Source organism: Myotis lucifugus, unplaced genomic scaffold (genome assembly GCF_000147115.1).
Source record: "Myotis lucifugus unplaced genomic scaffold, Myoluc2.0 scaffold_93, whole genome shotgun sequence".
In the NCBI taxonomy this organism is placed as follows: domain Eukaryota; kingdom Metazoa; phylum Chordata; class Mammalia; order Chiroptera; family Vespertilionidae; genus Myotis; species Myotis lucifugus.
The window spans coordinates 4022384-4048889 of record NW_005871141.1 but is presented as its reverse complement, the minus strand read 5'-3'; the positions used below and the strand labels follow the sequence as shown (position 1 = coordinate 4048889).

Below are 26506 nucleotides of genomic sequence, written 5' to 3'. Positions count from 1 at the left end.
TTTTCTTTTTTTGAAAAAAAAACAATCGTTCGGATTTCAAGGAGGTAACGACAGGCTAAAAGAGCGCAAGAAGCAACCAATAATCAAAAATGCTTTCATGGCTCGGCTCCCTTCTTGCACGCCCCCCCTACTGGGGGTCGGGGCCACAACCCGGGCTGGTGCCAGACCCAGGAATTGAACCGGAACTACTGGTTCCATAGTTCAAAGCGTCAACTCGAGCCAGGCCGGCCAGGAGGTAGTCGTTTTTTGATGCCCAATGCATGAGAGGTGAGACAAACTTCCTCTTTTTTATATAGAAAAATGTTAGTCCTTAGTTCGAGCACTTACGTTGTGATTTGAGTGTGAATTTATTGCCGGCACTTGCTGGTTTAGAGAAGTAAGTTTATTGCTTTTCTTTCCTTCCATTCCAGGGTATGACGCGCAGTGAGCCGCCTGCTCCGGCCCTGTGGGGATAAAAGGATTTCTGTCTGAACGTCCTCGTATAATAATGAGACATCGTTTCCGGAGGACGAGGCCCAGAAATCACGGATTTTACAAAGATTCCCAGGTGATTCTAATGTGCAGCCAAGGTTGAGAACCGCTGCTCTACAGATACACGGTGTAAGTCCTACACATACTGTCCAGGTGAAGGATGGAAACAATGAGCTTTCTCCTCCTGGTTTCGCATGAGTTTCCTCCCTGATGTATGGAGGAGAGACAATTGTCATGAGCTTCTGAGTGTCACCCGTTTGCTTACAGTGGCAGCTTTCTGTGATTTTGGAATGAAAGCACCAGCTAAACTATTAGTAAAGTAGAGGCCCGAGGCACGAAATTCATGCAAGGGGCTCGGCCTTCTCAGCCCCAGCTTCATCCAGAAGCTCATCCAGAAGGACATCTGGAAGGTCGTTTGGCTTCCCAGTCTAATTAGCATACTATGCTTTTATTATTATAGACTAGAGGCCCGGTGCATGAAATTCATGCACAGGAGTGGTTCCTCAGCCCGGCCTGCACCCTCTCCAATCTGGGACCCCTTGGGGGATGTCCGACTGCCCACAGGGATCGGGCCTAAACCGGCAGTCAGATATCTCTCTCGCAATCCGGGACCGCTGGCTCGTAACCACTCGCCTGGCTGCCTGCCTGATCACCCCTAACCACCTCTGCCTGCCACCCTGATGCCCCTAACTGCTCCCCCGCCAGCCTGATAGCCTCTAACTGCCTCTGCCTGCCGAGGTGATCGCCCCTAACCTCCTCTGCCTGCCGGCCTCATCTCCCAATTGCTCCCCTGCCGGCCTGATCGCTCCCTAACCACTCCCCTGCCAGCCTGATCGCTCCTAACCGCCTCTGCCTCGGCCCCCGCCCCCACCACCATGGCTTTGTCCGGAAGGACGTCCAAAAGATGTCCGGAGGATGTCTGGTCTAATTAGCATATTACCCTTTTATTAGTATAGATCAGTGATGGCGAACCTATGACACGCGTGTCAGAGGTGACACGTGAACTCATTTTTTTGGTTGATTTTTCTTTGTTAAATGGCATTTAAATATATAAAATAAATATCAAAAATATAAGTCTTTGTTTTACTATGGTTGCAAATATCAAAAAATTTCTATATGTGACACGGCACCAGAGTTAAGTTGGGGTTTTTCAAAATGCTGACACGCCGAGCTCAAAAGGTTCGCCATCACTGGTCTAGATATTTTAAAAGAGGAAAGGAGCCAGAGAACATTTTCTTCCAATGAGACTGGAATTGATCCATTCTTACGTTTCCAATGGGCTATATTCACCGATCTACTGAGGAAACTTCATCACAGAATTAAAAATACTCTTGTAATAACTCGTTTTGGTTCCAGGGGAAATTTCTGACTCAAGTGATCCCTTTTACGCACAGCCCAGAACATACTGGAAATGGTAAGAACAGCATCAATGGCATCGGGTACCTAATACTCTGCTGCATGTATCGATCCGGGTCCTGAGCGGTAAACGTTGTCAGCATGGTCCCGGCATGAAGGCCTTCTTCTTGGCGAATGATCTTGGGATTTGGGACAAAATAAGGGTTTTCATTCACATCAATGACGGTCACAGACACGGTTGCCGTCGACTGAGGTGGGTGCTGAATGCCCTTGGCTAATGGCACTTGATTTTCCGCAGCAACAGTGAGGACGAACATCCTGTTTGTCTCAAAGTCGATTGGCTGGGGAGAAAAAAAAAGGGAACCATAGTTTGGTGGGAAATAATAAATTCATTCTGTAGTGTATCCTTCTATCAACGCCTTTCCCAAAACATTCCTTTTTCATTCGCTCTGCCACAGCTGTTTCTCAGATTTCTGGAAAACATGCATTCCGCATGGCCAGTGATGGAAACAGTGTTCACAATTTAGCTGAGATGTTTATAAACCTTGGGTCCTTCAAAGATTGATGGTCACAAAATAACACACATTACTAGTGTAATGACTGAATTACTCAGCTACATCTAAAGACTTGATTATTTTTAAAAACAGTAAGTTTGCTCAAAAATACTCCATACACAGATCACCTGAGATGGTCCGGGTTGTCCTCAAACTCTGGTGGGAAGGCTGTCTGTCCCTCTGTAGGGAGCTTTGTCCGGTTTGCGATAAAGAAAAATCAACCATACCCAGAAAATTTTCATTTTTTCATGAAGCTAAAGTCGCCCCATTGGGAAGTTCAATCGTACTCTGATATATACATTTTAAAGTATATGCACATTTACACTTAAAAAACAATAGTGCTTATAAGCAGAAAAGTGTTTTTTGGTTTTCTTTTCTTGCTTAGCAAACAAAAACTCTGGTTGTTTTCGAGGAATTGTGGGTATTTTCCTGATCTGTGAAAACCCAAATCTCAGAACAGCACTCTAGAGAGAGGCAAGGCCCACGTAACCCTCCGTGTAAACATTAACTTCCGAAGCTCCGTGAACCCTCCTGTCAACAGGAACGTCGCCAGGAGTCCAGGGACCAGCCTGGACTGCGATTCCTACTTGTACTGACCACCTGCCAGTGGGCGCAGGCAGTCAGACATCTCTCTCGCCCCGCTGGGGGGCAACATGGACAGAGCTGGGGGAGCTTCGTGCTCCTCTAAGAATGATCGAGAGCAAAGCTGGAGTGAAGACCAGCGTCTTAGCACGAACCACACCCACTTCTCAAGGTGGACCGCCTCCAACTCTTCACAAACCACAGCTTTTCTGAACTCCCCATTCAACTTCCCTTTCTCAACGACGGTACATAAGACAGCAGAGGAGCCAGCGAGACAGACAGAATTCGTCTGAGCGATTTCGTGAGCCACGTGGAACCCCCCTGGCCTGACGCGCCCTGAGGCTCCGGCACACACAGTGTGGGCGCTCCTGGGCGTGAGGCTTCCTTACCCCTCAGAACGGCACTGGGACCCAGGTGGGAGCTGTTACCGTTCCCACTTTCTGCTTGGAGTCTGAGGCTTACAGGTAAGAACTCACCATGGTCACACCCCACCCAGGGCAGAACTGGGGCTAGAACCCAGACAGTCACATTCTGGGCCCGTGCTGGGGATCACTACCGTGTGATCACAGACGTCCAACCCCAGCTCCTGGGGGAAATGCCCGTTCTACTCGCACACGGGAAATCCCTGGCGGCTGACACGCACCGGGACGGCCAACGCTGGGGTTTTCCTTACACGTCAGGAGTCATGGGATAGGAGGCCGGGAGCTGATCTCTTCTCCGGGTGGGCAAATGGAAGATGTTCCACTTTAAGAGCTTTTGCATTGATTAGCGCTGCCTAGTTATTATACTTGGAGTTAACATCTCTTTACTTCCAGCGCGTGGGCTTTTTTTGGGGGGGAGGGGGGAAGGGGGCAATTAAGGATCAGAAGAACCACTTTCTTCGAGCCTTGAAAACAGCATTTAAAAACGGCAATGCAACTTCAAAACCTTTTGAAAGCGTGGACCCTCTTCTTGCCTGCTCACCCCACTTTACTTCTGTGGCATTTCCTGGTTTGTCCCCTGAGCCTGGACCTAGTAACGACCTGGAGGCATAAGAACAGGGTGTGGGGCCACGTTCCCCATCGCCACCCACGGGACCCAAACTTCGGGCCGCCACACGTCACGCTCACAACCACACTCACGGCAACACGGCTGAGGGCGGTCCTGCCTCCGGATGAACACCGTCCAAACTCATTTAAGAACAACCAGACTCCAGAGATGATGTGGCAAAACCTACGTTGGCCTCAACAACAATTACAAAACAACATGCGGCCTCTCCAAATGCATTCATCCCAGAGTTAGTGACGCTTGAAGGGAAGTCACAAGACTGAGTAAAAAACACAGGGGGATCCTGGCCACCAGAGAGGCTGTGGGGTCCGCGGCCCAAGCTCCCCCCGCTCACCTTCACCACGGTGACCAGGCCGTCGTTGCTGTTGGGGTCGGTCTGAATGGCGAAGCGGCCGGTGGGGTCCCCGCCGCTGATTCTGTACACGGCGTTCCAGGACGGCGTGTGTGGCTGGTCCTTGTCGGTCACGGTCAGGTTGGCGACGATGACATCCACCCTGTTCTCGGGGACCTCGCCATAGAACTGCCAGGAAGGAAGGCTCGGTGAGAGGAGTGGCGGGGCCAGGCCGGACAGCGTGTCTCCGGGACCACAGTCAGACTGGCTGCGGGGACCACCACCCTGACCGACGGGCCCATCCGATCTCTACGATCCCCACTCAGCGTGACACAGGCAATCACAGCAGCTCCGTCCGACTTTAAAAATAACAGGATGTTCGCCAGCAGTCAGTTATTTTCCGAGGGACGTCACAGTTTCATGAATATTAAAATGAGCATCCACTGGGTGTTGGGGTGATGGACGGGAGGTAGGACAGGATGTGTCTGAGGGACCCACTTTTCCACTAGAGATGACCACTAATGCGGATGAAGCCGTAAACATCGGTCATGTCATCCGTGTACCTGAACACATGCGTAAGTGTTTTGTTTTAACAGCACAGTTTTGGGGGGAGCGTGCCTCCGAGGCAGCATATTTTAACAACCTAATCCCATGGTCGGCAAACCACGGCTCGCGAGCCACATGCGGCTCTTTGGCCCCTTGAGTGTGGCTCTTCCACAAAATACCATGTGCGGGCGCGCACGTACAGTGTGAAGTTGACTTAAAACTTTAAGTAAAGTTTATTAAGTTAATTTTAGGGAACGTTGTGGAGTTAGAGAAGATGTAGTGTCGAGGATTGAGAAAGGTATGTTGAGATGGTTTGGACATATAGAGAGGATGAACGAAAGGAGATAGACGAAACAAGTACACAAGACGAGTGTGGATGGGGAAGTTGGAAGGGGTCGACCTCAGCGAACGTACCTCAATCAGATTGAGGACGTTTTTAGCAAAGGCCAGCTTAGGAGTACCCCAATTAAGTTAATAATAATGTACCTACCTATATAGTCTAAGTTTAAAAAATTTGGCTCTCAAAAAAAATTTCAATCATCGTACTGTTTATATTTGGCCTGTTGACTAACGAGTTTGCCGACCACTGACCTAATCAGCGGACTTGGCGACCAAAAGAGAAAAAATCCCTTTGGTGCCGCACTGGAAACCTGGTTCAAGGGGCAGGAAATGTTGGAGTCAGTAGCCAGTCTACAATGAGGCTGAGCAAGTCCCACCTCTACTAACACACGTGTCACTCAGGACGCCGCCTCTCAGGGGCGCCCGCGGGGCCCAGGGTCTGCGTGGCCTTGGCACTTACGGACATGGCAGTGAACTCCGGGGGGTTGTCGTTGACGTCGGTCACCGTGATGACGGCCGTGGCCGTGTTGGAGAGGCCGTAGGTGGGGCTGCCTTCCGTGTCGGTGGCCTGGATGATTAACGTGTACTGGTGCACTTTCTAAAAGGAGACAGAGGCCACATAAATAAAACCAGCTCCTCAAGAAGACGTGACAGTTGTTCTGTAAATGGCTCTTCACGCCACACGACTAGCATAGCATCGTTCATTCCGAGCAACACACCGAGATTCCCCGATGGAGTCGCTTTAACTGGCCAAGTGTGGGTCTGGTCTCTGTCTGGAGACTGAACCGTGCATTTCATCTCTGCTCATGGGAAGGTGTATTGAACTCACAGCTAAGCAGACACTGCCAGCCGGGCTCTGCCTTCCCTTCTCCTCGGAACTTCTCAATATCCAAGTGCACTGTGATCAGCCCTCAAGTCCACGGGTCTCATTTATTTTATCACATGTTAATTTCTACCCAGTTTAGGGGACTAGAGACAATAAAGAATCTTGAGAGGGAGAAGAAAGCATATGTAATTCACAAAGTATATATGCTTTCCTTTTATATATTACTAGAGGCCCGGTGCACAAAATTCACGCACAGGAGGGGGGGGTCCCTCAGCCGGGCCTGCACCCTCTCCAATGTGGGACATCCCTCTCGCAATCCGGAAACGCTGGCTCCTAACCGCTTGCCTGCCTGCCTGATCGCCCCTATCCACTCTGCCTGCCAGCCTGATCACCCCTAACTACCCCTGCCTACCTGCCTGATTGCCCCAACCCCTCTGCCTGCCTGCCTGATCGCCCCTAACTGCTCCCTTGCTGGCCTGATTGCCCCTAACCGCTCTCCCCTGCCAGCCTGATCGCCCCTAACCACCTCTGCCTCAACCTCGCCACTGTGGCTTTGTCCAGAAGGACGTCTGGAAGACATCCAGTCTATCTGGTCTAATTAGCATATTACCCTTTTATTAGTATAGATTTTTTTATTTAGGTGGGTTTGCTGAGTCAAAAAGTAGGCATATCAACAAATTTGATGCATACTTACAAACTGGCCACTGAAATATTACCCTCATCAACTGTGTTCAAACCAACTCCTCAACCCCTTGGCAAACTAGGATATTTTCCATCTTTAATGTTTGCCAATCTGATGAATCAACAACGGTACCTCATTTTATTGAGCAAGTTGATCCTATGTACATTCACAATTATTACATATGCTTACATGTTTGTGGGCATTTTTTCTTATATGTATTCATTCTATTACAACAGGGTTGATACAATATTTTCTCCAATTCCAATTCATACTTGTTATTCTCAACTATAGGGTGTCCCCCCAAAAAATGTATACACACACTTTGAATAATTATAAAGGCAGTCATGTAATTGGTGAGGTGTTAAGTTTACTTAATCGGTAATACCTCACCATAATGCTTATGCAAGCTAAGAGATTTCACAATAATTTAATTGAATGTATTTTAATTATTTAACAATGATTACAATGAATTTCATTTTCAAAACTGAGCTATCAGTTATTAAAGTGTGCATACATTTCTTGGGAATACTTTGTAAATAGAATGATTACATTCTTAAATGAAGGCAAAACCTAATTAAAGGATTTTATGTTTATATTCTTAGTCCTGGAACACAGTAGGTATCTCATCTATGTATACTTGACATATTGCTCTTTGGACATAATACTCATTGTGCCCAGAGACCTACAGCGGATATGGCTACATCTACACACAGGCGATTATTATCAAATGGGCATCGCTGCTTTCCAATTCTGCTGGAATCTGTAGAGGGCCGCCCAGCTCAGCTGTGTTGACCAGAGAGAAAATGCGGAGCTTGTCTCAGAAGTCTGTAGCACGAGCTGGCAAATTCATATGCGGAAAATCTAACCCCAACGAGTATCTCAAATCATGGGAAATCCCTGTGGAAATGGGCGCAGATAAAAACATAGGCTGTTTTCATAAATGTTAAGACATTCTGCACAACAGAACTCACTCCTTCAAACCCAAATAAACCGCCACTGCAAAGTGCAGCTCTCCCTGATTCTAAATATAACCCACATTATGAATGGCCGCACTTGGGGGTGTCTGGAGCGGGGCCAGGACAGCACACACTGCAGCTTCCGATTCAGCTGTGGGTTAGAAGGGCGGGGAATAGCGAAGAGCAGGAGGGCAAACCAACCTCACACATGCGCCTCTCAGTCTCTGTCCACCCAGATGTCAATCGCTCACAGTTATTTCAGTTTATTTTGTCTTCCTAAAAAATAAAAATCGTACTTTCTAAAATTAAAAAAAGAAAGGGATAGTGCTGGTTGAGCCATTTTAAGTTTTAACTCATAACACCTCCCATAATGCTAATGCAAGCGAGGATTCTCAATGACTCCCTTTCCCAATCAAGAGCACCCTTCCAGCGTGACACCTCACGGTTAGGAGAGACGTTTATAGGTGCTCAGGTGAGCCTCCCCGCCAGAAATAGTGAAAATAGAAATCCCATTTGTTAGCTCTGTTCGCAGAAATTGATGAACATTTAAAAAAAATTTTTTTTAATGGAGCTTTTATTTTTTTAAAAAAAGATAAAAAACCGACACAGATATTATATGGAGACACAGTTCTTTGTTACTGTCTACTCTACAAAGACCTTTAAAATTACATACGCATGTTATATGCAATTACCCATGTAGCTGAAACAATGGGATCAGGAGCTAAGACTTGGAATTTCCTATTGCTTCAAGCGAGTCTTGAAATCTCTGAGTTATAAAAGGACACTTATTTCTAAAACACAGTGTCTCTTCAAACCAAGAAATGGCTTGGAAAACAACGCCACCCCCATTTTCAGACGCCTGGCCGGTAAAATGCTCTTTCATTCCATAAGGAAGGCGCTACTGGTTGTGTTCCAACACCCACGCTGTTCAGAGCGCCCGGCCTGGCTCGGTCACTGGGCGTCTGGCCCTGTATGACTGACGTTTCGATGCCCTAAGGGTCTGACTTCCCACTCTGAGTCCCCCTCTGACCGAGGGGACTGCTTAGAAACGCTTCCTGTGTGCTGAGTGACATCAGCCAGCCAGAGAGAGACAACCATCACAGGATCTCACATATGTGGGGTCTAATGAACAAAATAAACTGACAAGCAAAACAGATCCAGAGACAGGGAAGCATGGAACGGACTGTCAAATCTCAGAGGGGGTGAGTGAGACAAGATTAACCAAAGAACTTATCCATAATAATAAAAGCGTAATATGCTATTTAGACCAGAGGACCTTCCGGAGGAAGCTGGGGCTGTGAGGGAAGCCCGGGTCCCGGGAGCCAGAGGGAAGCCAGGGCTGGCAGCCTGGGAAGGAAGGCCTACACTTGCACGGATTTCGTGCACCGGGCCTCTAGTATGCAGAGATGCATAACCCATGGACACAGGCAAGAGTGCTGTGATGAAGGCCTGGGAGGGAGCGGGAGTGGGGAGAAGGGGCTCAATGGTGAGGAAAAAGGGGGGCATCTGGAACACTTTTAACAATAAAGATAAATTTAAAAAAGAACACATTTCCTCCCTCCCCATTCTAGAAGGGATGAACTCATGCACCTGCCGACCATCCTTCCTTCTCTGTCTTACCTACCTCGCCAAGGCTAGCACCTCTCACCTGCTGACCCCACACCTTGAGCTTTCTGCGTTTATTTTCAAATGCTTATCGTGATTCCATGCCACTGCGTATAGGCCACTGCCTTTGGCAATTCCTTCTGCCCAAACCGGTGGTTCTCAGCTGAGGCGATTCTGCCCTCCCCACCCCTGCCCAGGGGACCTCCTGGGACATTTCTGATTATCAAAACTAAGGGGTGTTACTGACATCTAATGGATAGACAGTCTAGAGCAGCGATGGCGAACCTTTTGAGCTCCGCGTGTCAGCATTTTGAAAAACCCTAACTTAACTCTGGTGCCGTGTCACATATAGAAATGTTTTGATATTTGCAACCATAGTAAAACAAAGATTTATATTTTTGACATTTATTTTATATATTTAAATGCCATTTAACAAAGAAAAATCAACCAAAAAAATGAGTTCGCGTGTCACCTCTGACACGCGTTGTCATAGGTTCGCCATCACTGGTCTAGAGAGGCTGCTAAACATCCCAGGCCCCTAACAAAGATCTAGCCAGCCCGTATGTCAACAGGGCCAAGGGTGAGAAACCCTGGCCTAGCACAGCCTGGCCTTCACGCTGAGCTTGACCAAAAGGAAGCTTAATTCACCTCAGGGATGATGTCTGAAGTCCTTGGCTACTCGGACACACCTCTAGCGTTATTTCCGTTTATCTGGCTGTTAGCACCACAGGCCTGCCCTCCTGCTATGCACATACACTCACTCCTTCCCAGGCCCTCGTTTTGTCAGTGTATGTCCTTGGCTTACACCATGCCCCACAGAGCAAGCCAAGCGATGCATATGCTTTTTATTTCTTTTTCAAATTACAGTACAGTTGATATACAATATCACATTAGTTTTAGGTGTACAACTAAGTGATTTGACATCTGTATACTTTACCAAGTGATCACTGTGGTAAGTCTAGTAACCATACGGAGTTGTTATATTATTGGCTATACGTTCCGTATACTGTACGTCACCTCCCTGTGACTTCCTTAGTTCATACCTGGAAGTGTGTACGTCTCATTCCCCGTCACCTGTTTTGTCCACTACCCTGTCCACCTCACCCCCTGGCAACCATCAGTTTGTTCTCTGTACCTATGAGTCTGTTTCACTTTTGTTTTGTTTCGTCATTTGATTGGTTGTTTTTTTCAGAGTCCACATGTAAGTGAAATCATGTGGTGTTTGTCTTTCTCTATTTCACTTAGCATAACAGCATCGAGGTCCGTTCATGTTATCACAAATGACAAGATTTAAGTCTTTTATATGACTAATATTTCATGTTATACACACACACACACACACACACACACAAGATGGGGCAAAAGTAGGCTTTTAGTTGTTCATATGGAAAATAATACGATGAATAAATGATAATACGATAACCTCTATTTCGCATACTCTTATGTAAACCTACCTTTGCCCCACGCTGCCTATAACACATCCTCTTTCCCCATTCATCTGTTGATGGAAACTTAGGCTGCTTCCCCGTCTTGGCTGTTGTAAATAATGCTATAATGAGATTCGTATCTACCTTTTCAAATTCGTGTACTGTATTTCTTCAGGTCAGAACCCGGAAGTGGGGTTTCCAGGTCATGCGTGGTCGTGTTTTTAATATTCTGAGAACCCCGTCCTGTGTTTTCGAGGGGCTGCACCAGTTCACACCCAGGCTTCCCTCTTCCCACATCCTCACCGACGCCTGTCACTCGCTAACCTGCTGCTTTTGAACGTGTGGTTGGATGAACAGAGGAGAAAACCTGGGCCTTGTGTGATATAACAAAAATCATTTCCGGTCTCAGACAAGCCACCTTCTCCTTCATGGCTGCCTATCATTTATTCATTAAACACATGCTGGGAGCATAAACCAGCTCACTGTTTCCCAAACCACGGTGACTCACATACCATCTTCCCAACTCTGTGCCATGAGTCACTTCATACTCATGTTGACATTGCCCCCTTTAAAAACACCTTAATTTATTGTAGAAGTTCCATAAATAAAAAAAAGTAGCCGGATCTCTAACTGTAAAAATAAACGCAATACGATCCTCATCCTCCTGCAGCCTCTACTCGACCGAGTAGCACCTGGAAGACGTGTGGTCTCTGGTTTTCTCTAGAGGCTCCCTGTCCAGCAATTAAAGTGACGATACTCGTGTTCCACACTCTCAAACACTGAGCTCGAGAGACAGACGTGCGTGAAGAGTGGGGACATCCAGCCATTCGTTTGGCAAACACTTAGCGAGCATCTACTAGATGTCAGGCAGTGTAGCCTGGACTTGAATGCATGATGAACGAACCCAGCGTGGCCTTGCTGTCCACAGTGATGGAGACAGATATGACTGCATCACGGAACCAACTCTGCAGATGCAACTGCAGTGAAAGTAGGAAGAAGTGATTCGAGAACCTTTCACGGGCCCCCTGAGCCAGTCCTCAAAGCCTGGGGGAGGCATGGAGGCCCGAGGCATGTTGGGTAATGTGAGAGGAACCTGGTGACTGAATATGGAGGTGCATTGACGGCTGGGAATACAGGAAGTAGAATTCCCTCTTTGCCAGGAGAAATGTGTAAGGAGAAGAGTAATGGGCTCAGCCAGCAGATGCTGGGGCGATGCAGGGCGGCCGGGGACCCCCCAGTACTCACTGGGCACGCCCTGAGGCTGCCTGCTTCGCGTGGCATAACCCTCGCAGCCCTCCCAGGCGGGAGGCCGGTCATTACCCCACGTACAGATGTGGGAGTGAAGGGTTCAGGTTCAGACATTCAAGGTCAAACAGCCTGACACAGGCAGAGTCAGGATTCAAGGGAAGCGGAGGGGGAGTCCTCAGTGGTCGGGAGACAGGCACAAGGAGGGGGGTGGAGGAGAGGAGGAAATGCCAGAATCGCACCCCAAGGGATGTGGGGAGTCAGGTGGACATGAAGCCCCCAGCCCTGGGGTGTGGGGGGCAGAGCCTTAGGTCGGCAAAACCTGAAGACTTTGTGCCTTTAAACCTGGAGATTCAAGGGAAATGGAAAGCGGACCCTTCCTATTTAATGGCCAGAAGTTCCATCGCTTCCAGGTGCCATAATCTCCTGGGAGAATGATCACTGAAATTACTTCTAATGAAAAGGGAACCTCGAGTTCTCATAGAAATAAAAGAGGCGCGAGGCCCTCAGAGCAATTCCTTCCTGGCTTCAGGCAGAACTGCCATGAACTGAGAGAGAGACATTTTTCCTCCGTTAAACGGCTTTTGGAAAATGAAGGCTTTCCATAATTTTCCTTACTAACTGGTTGTTGTGTTTGATAATCCTGCTATCAAGAAGCTATTGTTCATACCGTCTAACCCAGGGTCCCACGGTCCCCGTCCATTTCCGCCTGCGTTTCAGGGGGTGGGGCACGGCTGTGTCTGTCCGCTGGAGGCAGACTCACCCCCATCATGGTCTGGCTTCAGAGCTTCGTCCTCTAAACCGAACTCAGTCGCTCTGCTCTTTAAAGGCGGCTGGTCTGCTTCAGCAAGACTAAGCTCACTTCTCTACGCCTCCCTCTTTCTTGCCTCAACACAGCCAGGCTCCAGGGGACAGGGACACTGTTGTATGGAGACAGGAGGAAGCCGTGTCTGTGCTGCAACAGGGACGTGTGAGTGAAGGAGAAATACTGGGACTGGGAGACGAGTTACACACACTTAGTATGTGAACCAACTGGCCCTCACGAGAGAATATAAAAATATTCCACATTATCATATAAAAATACAGCATTTGTGAATTTAAGAATAGTATTTCATGCCCAGCTGGTATGGCTCAGTGGTTGAGCGTCTACCTATGAACCAGGAGGTCCTGGTTCGATTCCCCGTCAGGGCACATGCCCAGGTTTCGGGCTCCATCCCCAGTGTGGGGGGTGAAGGAGGCAGCCGATCAGTGATTCTCACTCATCTTTGATGTTTCTCTCTCTCTCTCCCTCTCCCTTTCTCTCTGAAATCAAGAAAAATATATTTTTAAAAAACAGAGTATTTAACATAATAATGGAAAAGGTGAGAAGACATCCATGTTGGGCATATCACTAAACTAAAAGGACTATTGTAAAAACTGCATTTCAACAATCTCTAAGATAAAACATTCCTAGAACAGAAAGAATCATTGACACCAGGAAGTCAAGATGTACAATGAAATAAAAACATACACCTAACTCCCAAGTAAGACTCTGAGCTCAGTTGTGAATAAAGCAATCTTGATTGGCTCATATTACTTTATTAAAATGCTTCTAGCACTATCTTTCACATACAATTAATCACAATAGTCAAGTTTTCTTTGGTCCAATTCAGATGAATGCCGCTAAGGCAAATAAAGTACCATAAAAACCAACTCCTAAAATCCTGGTCCATGATATTTACTATGGTAGCTGTAACGTTTCCTTCTGATGTACAGAACATGAGGTCTCATCATTATAAACGCTGGCTCGGCCAGAAATCTACAAAACATGGATCCTAAGTCGGCACTTGGATAGTTCACTCATACACTGATTACTGATGGTCAGGAATGACCTTGAGAATTTCTTAAGAACAGAATAGAGAAAAGGTGTAAAAGGTTCATTAGGGCTGGAGATTTCAGAAAAGAACAGAAGTAGGGCTTAGATTGGAACACGAAGAAAGAGTGTTCAAGGTCGAGAAGGTAAAGGCATTCCTGGTGGAAGGGAGCCCATGAAGAGAAACACAGAGGTGTGTGGAGTTCGGTGGGTCAGGGTCTGTCGCAGTGAGCGACCATCTGCAATGAACCCAAATAGCCATCCCTCCACGATATTCCAAAACCGCCGACTGCTCTGCCTCTTCAACAAAACGCGACCCACAACAGTGCTTCCCTCCGTTTATAACTTGAAAGGCTGGTTAGTAGAATGAAGGCAGCTACCCATGTTCACACCTGTTACATAAAGTACCCTCCGAGCCTAGGGGCCATTGCTAACCCGGGAGATACTATCCCCTGCCCTGCACCAGGCTCTCCAAGAGGCGGCCAAAGCCTGACCACACGCATGTCATCTGTAGCTTCTTAAACATGTGGATGCTCATCCTTCTCTTAACTGTCGACACACGTGATCTGGGCGTGGTTTTTAGTTTAATTCCTCACAAAAACCAACTACAAGGCCAGATCAAGAAAATGCTGACGATTTTAAAAATTAGGTGCCAGAGGTGTCCAATTCCACTTGTTCAAAACAAACGTTTAACCACCAGAGGCATCTCATTAACTTAGTCGATTTCCACACTGAGTGTTACACAGACTAACCATGTCCGACTAGCAAGGGTTCCTCCTGTGGACATGTATCATTTAACCAACTGGAAGTTGTGCAGAAGAAACGCATCCCCACTTTCTAGCTGCCCTGGCCCAAGCATGAAGGACCCCCCTATGGATTCGACGCTATAGACGCAGGCACGTGGTCTACTTTATCAAAGGCGGGACATCATGATGCAAAGTAGAATGAAATTTTCCCGTTTTCTCTCTCCTATCAGGTTTCCCCGAAGCTACCCTCCTTTCCCCCCAAAAGCTACCTTCCTTTCCCCCCAAACGCATTAGGGACGAAAGACAATGCCACTCCAAGAGCTTTCTGAGTGGAAATAAACCATGAGTAACACTGTGGGTGTGTTGTAACCTGGAGATGAACTGCATGTCATACTGGGCACCTGTAAGGTTAAAAACGAACGGAAAGACAGCTGTGGTCGGCTTACCTCGCGATCGAGTCCGGCTGCCACGGTGATGATGTCCCCCGTCTCATTGTTGATGGTGAACATGTTGGGCGAGGGGGTGCTGGGGGCCTGCGACAGGATTCTGTACCGCAGCATCCCGTTCTGGGTGTTGGGATCATCCGCGTCGATGGCCGTGACTGTCATCACATACGTTCCTGGACACAGCACACACGGAGGGTGAGCGGCCGGCCTTCACTTCAGCGCCTCCCCAGCAGCAGGCCTGCTTGCCCCTGCGTTCAACCTCAATTCCACTTTCCCAAAGCAGGCATTTCATCACAGACTTGATTAAAAACACTACTACTAAGAAGAGTACTCTATTATTATTATTATTTTAAATAGTTTTATTGATTCCAGAGAGGAAGGGAGGGAGAAGCAGAGAGAGATAGAGACATCAATGATAGAGAGAATCATCGATTTGGCTGCCTCCTACACACCCCCTACTGGGGATCGAGCCACAATCCAGGCATGTGCCCTGACCAGGTGTGACCTCCTGGTTCATAGGTTGATGCTCAACCACCGAGTCACGCCAGCCAGGCCACAAGAGTACTCACTTTAAAAAATATAAAATATAAACCATTACTTGAAAGAAAAATTATAAAACATTTATACATTTATAAAGAATCAATTTTTCCATAACTTTGAAGACAAATTCACTGTAGATTAAGTAAATGATCACTTCAGACCTTCATTTATAAAGAAGGCAACTAACACGTGAGATGGATGCCATTAGCGACATGTATTGTGGCCACTGGTTCCTGCCCACTGACCCATTTTCTTGTTATGCAGTCGCATCGGGAATGAGATGCTGAGCGCGAGCCTCCCATGGCCTCAGTCACTTGGGAAAGTGAGCTGGTGCCTAATGACAAACGCTCCACTGGCCGGGTCATCAGGGACCCCTCCATGCGTTACTGTTTTGGTACATTGCACAGGGGTTGGCATTGCGGCTCATTATTTCCTTAGAGATTAAAGGAATGTTGCAACAACCTCAAGGGACTTCGAAATGTCAAATATTAGACATTTCGAAGGGAAATCTACAAAGCACTGGGATCAAATAAGTCCAAACCAGCTGGAGGAACGGTAATGGATGAGCAGAGAGAGCAGCGGGAGACTTGGGAGTCCCCCAAAAGGACATGATCTAGGGTGGCAGCGTCACCCAGGCCCTCTCCGCGTTTGGGCTTACCACATCAGCTGGTCCCAGAAACACCAAGTACATTTTATTATTATTATTATTTTAATATATTTTTATTGATTTCAGAGAGGAAGGGAGAGGGAGAGAGAGAGAGAAACATCAATGATGAGAGAGAATCATGGATCGGCTGCCTCCTGCATTCCCCACACTGGGGATCCAGCCCACAACCTGGCACGTGCCCTGATTGGCAATCAAGCTGTGACCTCCTGGTTCCTAGGTCGATGCTCAACCACCAAGCCACGCTGACCAGGCCCAAGTCCCTTTTGGACTCTCCAACTGCCCCTTGGCTGCTGCTGTGACTAATATGATACACTCTGTACTTCCTGGGCAGAGGCCCTGGGTGCTGGTGCCCACTTTCTAGCTGCCCTGGCCCGAGCATGAAGGGTCCCCCTATGGATTCGACGCTATAGACGCAGATACGTGGTCTACTTTATCAAAGGTGGGAAAATCATAGTGCAAAGTAGAATGACAGTTTCCCGTTTTCTCTCTCCTATCAGCTTTCCCCAAAGCGACCTTCCTTTCCCCCCAAAAGCATTAGGGACGAAAGAAAACGCCACTCCAAGGCCCCCAGGCACCAACTTCCCTGGCCTCTCTGTGGTGCCCGCCCCGGGACCCGCACACACTCACCCGGCTTCGAGCCCTCGGGCACCGTCCCGTTCCAGACCTGGTGCAGGAACTCAGGGCGGTTGTCGTTCATGTCGATGACGTTGATGACGATGTCGATGGGGTTCTCCACTTGGTTCCCGTTGATGTCCACCGCGTGGGCCCGCAGCTGCAAAAGCCATCAGAACACGGGACTAGTGGGCAGGTTCATGTCTCAGGTGAGAAGATAAAATTCACCCTCACCAGGCTACCCACCGGCACCCAGGCACCGAGCAGCAGGAGAACAGAAGCAACTCTTCCAGCAACATCTGTCAGCAGAGCTCCACCCAGCCAGCATCGATGTAGCGGCCCCAGGCCCACAGTGACGCCCCGCCAGGCACTGTGCTCCCAGTTTTATGGATTTGACTCATTTAATCCAAATACAAAAGACGGAGGCAGAAGGGACCAGCATTTGGAAGAGAAAAATCAAGCCCCAAAAAAGCCCGAGTCGCACCGCTGTGTGCGCTGGCAGAGCCCACGTTCAAGGCCAGTAACATTCCGCGCCCAAATCCCTTTGCTAAACCATCCTGATGATTCAGGGGAATTAAAAAGCTGCTCCTGGCACAGAGCACTCACGTAGACCAAGGGGACAGGAGGGAACCCGGGAAGAATTGTGTGCAGAGGGAATTTTCACACTAGGTTTGGTTTTTATAACTGCAAAAGGCACTCAGAAACCCTGAAGTACATGAATACATAACAGTTGTTCTTCTCTCAAGCTCAAGTCCTTCGTTTTGTAGGTGTTCTAGATATTTTTTCTTTTCTTTTTTTCTTTTTAAACAAATATAATCGCACAGCTACTCTTGGAAGAATATCTTCAAAATCTTTTCACCTGGCACACAGAGACCCATTTCATTCTTTGCACCAGCCCTGTAGCATTCGATGGAATTGTTTATTTTTAACGGGAATGCTTTCATGATTCTACCATTAAGGATGATGCTGGCAGCTGCTTTCTGTGGGATATGCTTTACCAAGTTAAAGAAGCACCAGCATACCCTTTCTGATTTAGAGGTTACTTAATACACGAAACAAATATCCACCAATAGGTGTCAAGTTTATGTTACACTCATTCAACAACATAATTTGGAGCAATCAAAATTATTTAAATCACGCATGTCAAACTCAAGGCTGGCGGGCCCAACACAAGTTTGACATGCTTGATTTAAGTAAGTAATTTTTAAAATATATATATTTTTATTGATTTCAGAGAGGACGGGAGAGAGAGAGAGAAACATCAACGATGAGAGAGAATCATTGATCAGCTGCCTCTTGCACAGCCCCTATTGGGGATCGAGCCCGCAACCCAAGCATGTGCCCTTGACCGGAATAGAATTGAACCCGGGACCCTTCAGTCCACAGGCTGGCGCTCTATTCACTGAGCAAAACCAGCTAGGGCAAATAAATAATTTTTACTGACATGAAAAGATGTTAAATCTTATGATAGCAAAGTGGCAAAGGCTAGTTTCCGAGAATGGTTCTAATTTCGAAAGAAAACATTTATGAATTTATCTACAGCAAAACATCTTATAAGAGAACATCAATGTGTTTAAAATAAGTTAGTTTACAAACTAGGATTACAAATTGTTTTCACTTTCTTATTAATACTGTATTATTTGAAAAGTTTTATTTCTATGTTATTTGAAAAGTTTTTGCAACATGCACGTATTCCTCTAAAAAATAGTAATTTCATCAAAAGTTTTAGTTGTTCATGTGGAAATTAAAGAAGTAACAAAGATCAATTTAGGCTTCTATATTTAAACTCATGAAAAAATTGCTGAAATCCTGTTCCAGGAAAATGTACAAGTATGACCAGAAAAAAACAGAAACAAGTTCCTGGAACTCACATTTTCATATTAGGTAATTCTTGCATCTTAAAACATTCAACCCAGCGTTATTTCTAAGTTAGGAAAATCAGTTTCAAATATATACAGGATGGGGCAAAAGTAGGTTTACAATTGTTTGGATGGAAAAGAACTCAACAATTAATAAAGAACTAGAGGCCCGGTGCATGAAATTTGTGCACGGGGGGAGGGGGTGTCCCTCAGCCCAGCCTGCACCCTCTCCAATCTGGGACCCCTCTCTCAATCCAGGACTGCTGGCTCCCAACCGCTCACCTGCCTGCCCTCCCCTGCAGGCCTGATCACCCCCAACTGCCCTTCTTGCAGGCCTGGTCCCTCCCAACTGCCCTCCCCAACTGCCCTCCCCTGCCGGCCATCTTGTGTGTTGGGGTGATGGTCAATTTGCATATTACTCTTCTATTAGATAGGATAATACAAGAATGAATTCCGTGTTGCGCATACTCACGACTGTACGCCTTCTTTTGCCCCACCCTGCATGTATTCAAAAATATGAATGTATCACCATATGCAAAAGGCGGTTATAACTCAGTAAGAAAATAAAAGCACAGAACAATAACGAACAAGAATTAACATAAGAAACATAATTAGTTACAACATCTAAGAAAAGATTGCTCATCCTGGCCGACTGGTGAAACCCAGTGTTAGCACGGCTATGAGGAAAGGAGAGATCTCCATTCCCCGGAGGACTAACACGGCCACCTCCCTGGAGGGAACACTGCCAACAGACGACAGAACAAAAGCGCGCGATCCACGTTCTAGGTCTCTGTTTAGTGGTAATAACGAAGCCAGAGGAACAGACACAGTGCAAGCACCAAGCGCAGATGTCTATCAGTAAGAACCTGTTTTAAAACTGCAGGCTGTACGTTCAAGGCATCCTATCCAGCTATTAAAAACGTTGTGGTCTCTCCACATTCCCACGCACGGTGTTGACCCCATGGGCACACCTGTTCTCAGAAGGCCTTGGCCACGGATCTGGAAGCAGGCAACCTCGAGTACAGGGTCACGCAATTTGGGGCGATTCCACTCCCGTCTTCCGTACCTCTTGCTCTTTAACCAGGAGTATTCATCCATCCCATGAAGATAACACCATCATGAAAGGACATGGAAAAGGCTCCAAGCACATTTCCCATCTTAGAACTCTCAGAAGCAAAGCTTTAAGATGGGTATGAGCCTGGCCGGTGTGGCTTAGTGGCTGAGTGTGGACCTATGAACCAGGAGGTCACGGTTCAATTCCCAGGCAGGGCACATGCCCGGGTTGTGGGCTCAATCCCTAGCATGGGGCATGCAGGAGTCAGCCGATCAATGATTCTCTCTCATCATTGATGTTTCTATCTCTCTCTCCCTCTACCTTCCTCTCTGAAGTCAACACAAATATATACATACTAGAGGCCTGGTGCACGAAATTCGTGCACTTGGGGGGGGCCTTCAGCCCAGCCTGCACCCCCCCACTTAGGCCCGCTCCCTGCCTAAGCCACCGCTGCTGCGCTCACCCGCCGTGAGCCTGGCTTCTAGCTGAGCGGCGCTCCCTCTGAGGGAGCGCACTGACCACCAGGGGGAAGCTCCTGCATTGAGCGTCTGCCCCCTGGTGGTCAGCACATGACATAGCAACCATTTGTTTTGCCGTTTGGTCGATTTGCATATTAGCCTTTTATTATATAGGAGGATTGTTAAATGATATGAGAGGCGCAGGTCACCCTCAGCTCACACAGAGAAGACTTCATATATAGGACATCAGCAGAAATCTTACGTGAAAGCGGGCTATCTGCTCTCGATCCAGGGGCTTGGTCACGGACAGCTGCCCGGAGATGGGGTTGATAATGAAGATGCCAGTCGGAGGCTGGTCAGCGCCGGGCCCAGTGACGCTGTACCGCAGGGAGAGGTTTTTATCTCTGTCGGACCGGATCTGAGGGTCAAGAAGACAATCACATTAGAGGTGAGACCAAGTGAGCTCATTACCTGAGACACGGCTGCCACACCTCATGCCCTTTTGCAGTTACAAACCTACACCATCACCTCCCGGAAAACCAGGGCACTGCTCCCAGGCCTGTCCCTTGTCCTGCTTTCTTGGCAACAGACTTCAAAAAGAGAGACCCCCCTATCACCCCAAAGACGGGGTCGATGTTAACATCTAACAGCACATTCCCTGGAAGCAGCGCCAAACGTCAACACGAAGGAGCGTCGGCTTTTAAGCAGCATCGGACTCTACCCTGGGAACCTGCAGGTTAGAATATCACCCAAATGACAACTTCATGGGAAAACACGGTTTACTTCTGGCCTCCGTTAGGGTAAGAAGCCATCGTTTAGAGCGTGAAAAGTCTTGCTGGGGAGCACTAGGATTATGGTGGAGCCTGGCAATGAGATTTCCATATCCTTCTCAGGTGGCACTTTTACACGCAAACTCCTATTGACAACAAATCATACACGTGATTTTAAAATATATTTCCATACTCTCCAGAATTATACTCATGGACTCACTTCCTTCTCCTCCAAAGACCACGACTCCCAGGAAAAGGAAGTTTATATCTGAGTCACCGTGGCTGAGGCTACAGAAAGGGAGGAGGGAGCGTGCGGACAAAGGGCAGGAGCGCAGGCCTGCGGGCGGTGACAGTAAGAGACACGCGGGCATTAGGTACATACGCTTGACCCAAAAACAGAATCTAGTTTACCTTTTAAAGGTAAGGCACAATTATTTTTTCTCCTTCTCCATTAAAGTAGAAAAATAAGGAACACCATTACTTAGGGTTATGTCATTCGCTGTTCAACTGAATTGTAATGTGCAATAAAATAGCACATACAACCCAGAAAATGACTTATTAAAAAACACAGCTCTCAGTAGGTATGTACTGGAATGCTAAATCAATCATCTACAGAAACACTTATTTTCTCAAAAATGAAAACACAACGATTTTCTCTTATTTTCCTTTTGTGATAAACAACAGGTTGCTAATTTGGCTGAACACACAGAACTGTCTGTAATTTCCACCCCGCGCCGCCCCCCCCCCCCCCACATCTGATGGTATGCATTTAGAGGAACTAACAACACGGACTCCTCAGAGGTGAAAGCCTGTATTTTTGCACGCCCCTGGGATTCTGTTAATGGTATCAGAGGTCATTTTTTTCCTTTTAAAAACCCTCCAATGCACTCAGTGCTGGCATTTTTAGCAACCATCGCCCTTTATTTTTTCCTTTGGCCCCCACGCTCTCCGTAGGGGGCAAAGACCATGGTGGGGAGGGCAGCTCGGTCAGGGGAGCTGAGGTGCATGTGCTTCATGGCAGAGGGGGTGATGGTGCGAATGGCGCTGGAGTCAGCTGGGGCTTCTGTCTGCACACACCGAACAAACTTTCCCTCCACGGACTCAGGAGCTACAGGGAGCTCCACCTACAGACCACCCTCCGAGGTGACAGTCAAAACGAGAAGAGGCTCCGGACAACGTAAGACATCGCATCTATAGAAAATATTTTTAGCAGATGTGCGCCCGAAACTCCGCCGTGTGAAAAGCAGACCAACGCGCTCCTCACACACACCTGCCCCCGCCACCGAGACAGCGAGAACCGCGCCACCCACCCGGACGAGCTCCTGCGGGAACGGGCCTCGCGAGTTCTCGGGCAGGTTGATCGGAGGGATGACCCAGTCTCTCTTCTGCCTCTGCAGGCGCCCATCGCTCCGGGCCGGCAGGCGTGGGAACACTATTTCTTCAATTTCTTGTGGCCCCTTTGCATTGAAACACAAGAAGACATTCCTGATTACCAGGAGAAACACTTTCTGAAAGTTCATCAGTGTCAAGGAGTACCTGGAAGTGTAGGCATCACAGTTCATTACCAACAAGAATAGAAGTCCGGCCCTAACCGGTTTGGCTCAGTGGAAGGGCAGGTTCGATTCCGGTCAAGGGCATCTACCTTGGTTGCAGGCACATCCCCAGTAGGGAGTGTGCAGGAGGCAGCTGGTCGATGTTTCTGACTCTCTATCCCTCTCCCTTCCTCTCTGTAAGAAATCAATAAAATATATTTTTAAAAAAAGAATGGAAGTCTGGAGAGGCCCTTTCCTCGTGCCCCCTATGAACATAAGAAGCCCTGGTCCGCGTGGCTCCGCTAGTTGGGGGTCATTCTGTGCACCGAGGGGTTGCTGGTTCGATTCCAGGAGAAGCACATGTCCTGGCTGTGGGCTCCATCCCCAGCAGGGGGCGTGCAGGAGGCAGCCATTCAATGTCTCACTCTCACATCGATGTTTCTCCCTCTCTCTCTCTCTCTAACTCAATTTTAAAATCTTTAAAAAGTAATAATAAAAAGCACTGTAAAATTTTCAGGCTAAACTGTTCATTGGAAAACTGAATTCCAAACAATTTATTATGTGGCCCAGCTGTGTAAACTGTCTGCAATTTCTACAAACCACCTTAGATAGCAGTTAATATGGAGGCAAATGTAACAGATCCTTTTATATATTTCTCATTAGTGTAAACCGCAGCTCAGGTAATGCGCTACTGTACATTAAATTTAGATCTTGATGTGCGACAATATAATTTGAATTCCGAGAGAATTTTAATTCGTCCTGCTAAGGAATGTCTCAGATATTTATGACCCTATTAAATCGCACAGGATTAATGCTGTAATTATTCTAAACCTATGTCAGCCGGGATGGATGCTGCAACTGGCCCACTTTGCACACAGGGCATTAATCTCTGCGGGTGCCAGCGTTTTCCTCTGTTTCTCCGTGTATCTGTGGCCACTGTGCCCATTAGCCCTTGCGGCTCCAGTGGAAATATCCAAGCTGGTTTGCTGGGACACTTCGTACCATCAACAATAAAAGCAACTTTTCACTCGATTCGTTACCAGTTGCTCACTTTCTATTACCCTAACGGCATGGTTCCCCTTCAACAGTTAATCGTTTCACTGATTACGCTCCACATAATGAGAGCCGGACGCTGGCCTCAAAGAAAAATGATACATATTTTCCCTCCTATATATTTATTCGTATTTGATTACTAGTGGGCATATCGCCTTTACCATTAAATACCAGAAATGAATGTGTGTCCTCTTATCTTTCTCAATACCATAAATACAGAAAATGTACAAGTCACAGTTTACAAAATCATAAACCAGAATATATGAGTGTGGAATCCCCTCAGATTGGTCTCCAATTAACTCAAAGAAGTAGAATATTCGAATGAAGAATGGAATCATAACTGTACTGAGGAAATTATTAGATCTTATTTACATTTCTTAACATGGGGACTTATCCAAAGTAAGTGCTCGATACATTTTTGTCGAATTGAACCGGACTGTCCTCTGTTGGAAATGAATCTTACTTATTGTATCCTGGCTTATAGCAGCTTCCGCCAGACGGAATCACATTATTCCTAAGGGCCATGTTGGTGGGTACATAACTCCCACTCCCAATTCAATGATTAGGGGATGAGACAAACCCCATCGACCTGGCAGAAGCGCTTTCCCGTCACTCCCGTAAACCCGGACTCACACCTCAGACATTCGGCTGGTGAAATCTTGCAAGGGATTGTTTCTTTTGGGGTTCATATTTAAGAGCGTGTAAAGCTTCTAATAAATTTAAAACAAATGGCTACTTCTAATATCAGGTATAAATCTCAAAGTGTAAACAAACCTTTCCAATGTAAGTTCTGGTTGCTCAAAACACATTTTGCCCACATATCTTATAAGATTGAAAACTCAACAAAATACTATTGGAGGGACTGACGTTGATGAAAATTCAAACGCCGGGCAGCCATCCACCGATGTGAAGCAAAGGGTGCGTGCGGTTCCAAGCGCACAATCTGACGGGAGCTGTGGGTGCCCTACCTGCGAGGCAGCCCCCGGGGAGGCGGGCTGGAGGCTCAGGCTCACGGCCACCTGCCACTTCTCCTGCGTGTCCTGGTCGTGGGCGTAGACCAGGAACCGGGCGCGCTCGGAGGACAGGGGGAAGCTCCTGACCGCGTACACCACGCCGTCCTCGTCCACCTTGAAGTCTGCCGGCTCGCTGCTTTCATACTGCACTTTTCTCTTCCCATCGCAGCTGCTGAACTTCACTGTAAAAGAGAACACACACGTTATACTCCAAAAGCAGAAACAACCAGCACCAACATCTGCATCCTGCTCAGGCTAAAGGGTACAATGCAGTTCACACGGAAGACAAAAGGTGCGTTTTTACCTCCTGCAAGGAATCGTCACAGTAGAGAAGATCAGACTGTGGCTCTGAGTCGTTCCCCAGCGTCTCCTTGTGGCACAGCCTTTGCCTCTCCTTCCCCTCCCCTGGGCCCTCAGACCCACCTGCTTTCCCCATGCCCCTCGCTGATGTTGCCTACCACTTCCCAGCAAACTCCTACACATCCTTCAGAACCCGGCAGAACCAACCCCTTGCGCTCCGTGTCCATGCAGCCATCTGAACTCCACTACCACAGTCTCCTAGCCTGACATTCCCCGGGAGAGGTACTTGTGAGTACATTTTCTCAGCTATCTTGCATTCCCTGCATATCTCCTGGAACTCAGGAATTAACCCTACCAGACCGCTGTACCGATTTTTAGGTAATTTCCACACAAAGGTGGAATATTGGCGCTAGAAGAAAGGTAGATGAAAGGTAGACCTATTTTCTACAATGTCTCCAAGTTCCATCTTATTCTAACCACTTGTTTGCATGTAACTAACATTTTTCTATATCATGTTGGTTTTTTCTCTTTAATGCTCAGGAGCCCAGGTATAGGGGACAGTTAGGTTCAGGGCCTCAGGTCTGGTGGGATTAATACCTAATTTCTGAATGAATGCTACAAGGAAGAAAGCGATAGCATTTATTAAAGGTGAACGCCCACTCTACTCTAGAATGACAAAACCTGTGATAATTAAAAGGTGAACAATTTGCAATTTCTAGTCTTCATGGCACTTGTTATAGTTCCTTAAAGCAGGACGAATTTTACACATTTTCAAACAAATGAAAATAAAAGTGTATTTCAAAATAAATGTTAACTAGAAATATCTATGTCTTGAGAGTGGAACAACAAAAAAGCCTTCGGTATCTTCATTATCTCTCTCTCTTACATGTGATGATTTAAAGTTCAAGAAGTGTTTTCTTAAAAACAATCTATCACTTATGTCTCATCAGATGACAAAAGTTAAACGGCGAACTTACAAATGTAGAACTAGACATGTGTTAAGTCGGAATAAAATTATAAAATAATAAAAGCATTCTTTAAGAAACATCATTTGCTTTGAAATCCTTAATCATTCTCTCTGAAGAAAAATTACACGGGAATAGCATGAGGGATCAACGAAAAAGCAATTTTATTTCGGTTCTGTAAACATGTGAGATTATGTCCTGACCATAATTCCACAGGATACATTTTGGAGGGCACCAACACGCACACATTACAAGACAGAATCATATACACCATTTGCCTCTTTCAAGGATCTAAGTAAATTTATGAATATTCCCATCCCACATACGCATTGATGACAGTTCTTTTGTTTCTATTAATATAAATTCAATGAGATGTGCTCAAGAGCACATATAACAAGCCTGTTTATTCCCCTCCATAACCATAAAGTCCTTGCTAACAGTAATAAAATACTTCACTGGATATATTATTTTCCACATAATCCCATATATTTCATCTTTCAAACAATTCAAAATAAAAAGTTGTATCTCACACTAAGCTATTATACCTCACACTAAATTATGTTAAACCAACGTTATTTGTCTTTGGAATAGAAGTGTCCCCGAAGATACTTCATTACCCAACCCACACGACCTGCGATTTGAAAGTGAAAAATGGGACTCCTTTCTCTAGAA

General features: G+C 46.9%; 1 protein-coding gene across 1 annotated transcript in view; it reads right to left on the bottom strand.

Annotated features, from left to right (window-relative positions):
• CDH2 (cadherin 2) overlaps positions 1–26506 on the bottom strand; it is a 170894-nt gene that overhangs the window by 27377 nt on the left and 117011 nt on the right. Inside the window, exons 3-10 of the mRNA XM_006091684.2 lie at positions 24525–24751; positions 22282–22428; positions 20464–20619; positions 16846–16990; positions 15012–15184; positions 5687–5824; positions 4345–4530; positions 1878–2168 (exon numbers count right to left, since the gene is read on the bottom strand). Of these exons, the coding sequence (XP_006091746.1) occupies positions 1878–2168; positions 4345–4530; positions 5687–5824; positions 15012–15184; positions 16846–16990; positions 20464–20619; positions 22282–22428; positions 24525–24751 (1463 nt within the window). The remainder of the gene's footprint in view (positions 1–1877; positions 2169–4344; positions 4531–5686; positions 5825–15011; positions 15185–16845; positions 16991–20463; positions 20620–22281; positions 22429–24524; positions 24752–26506) is intronic.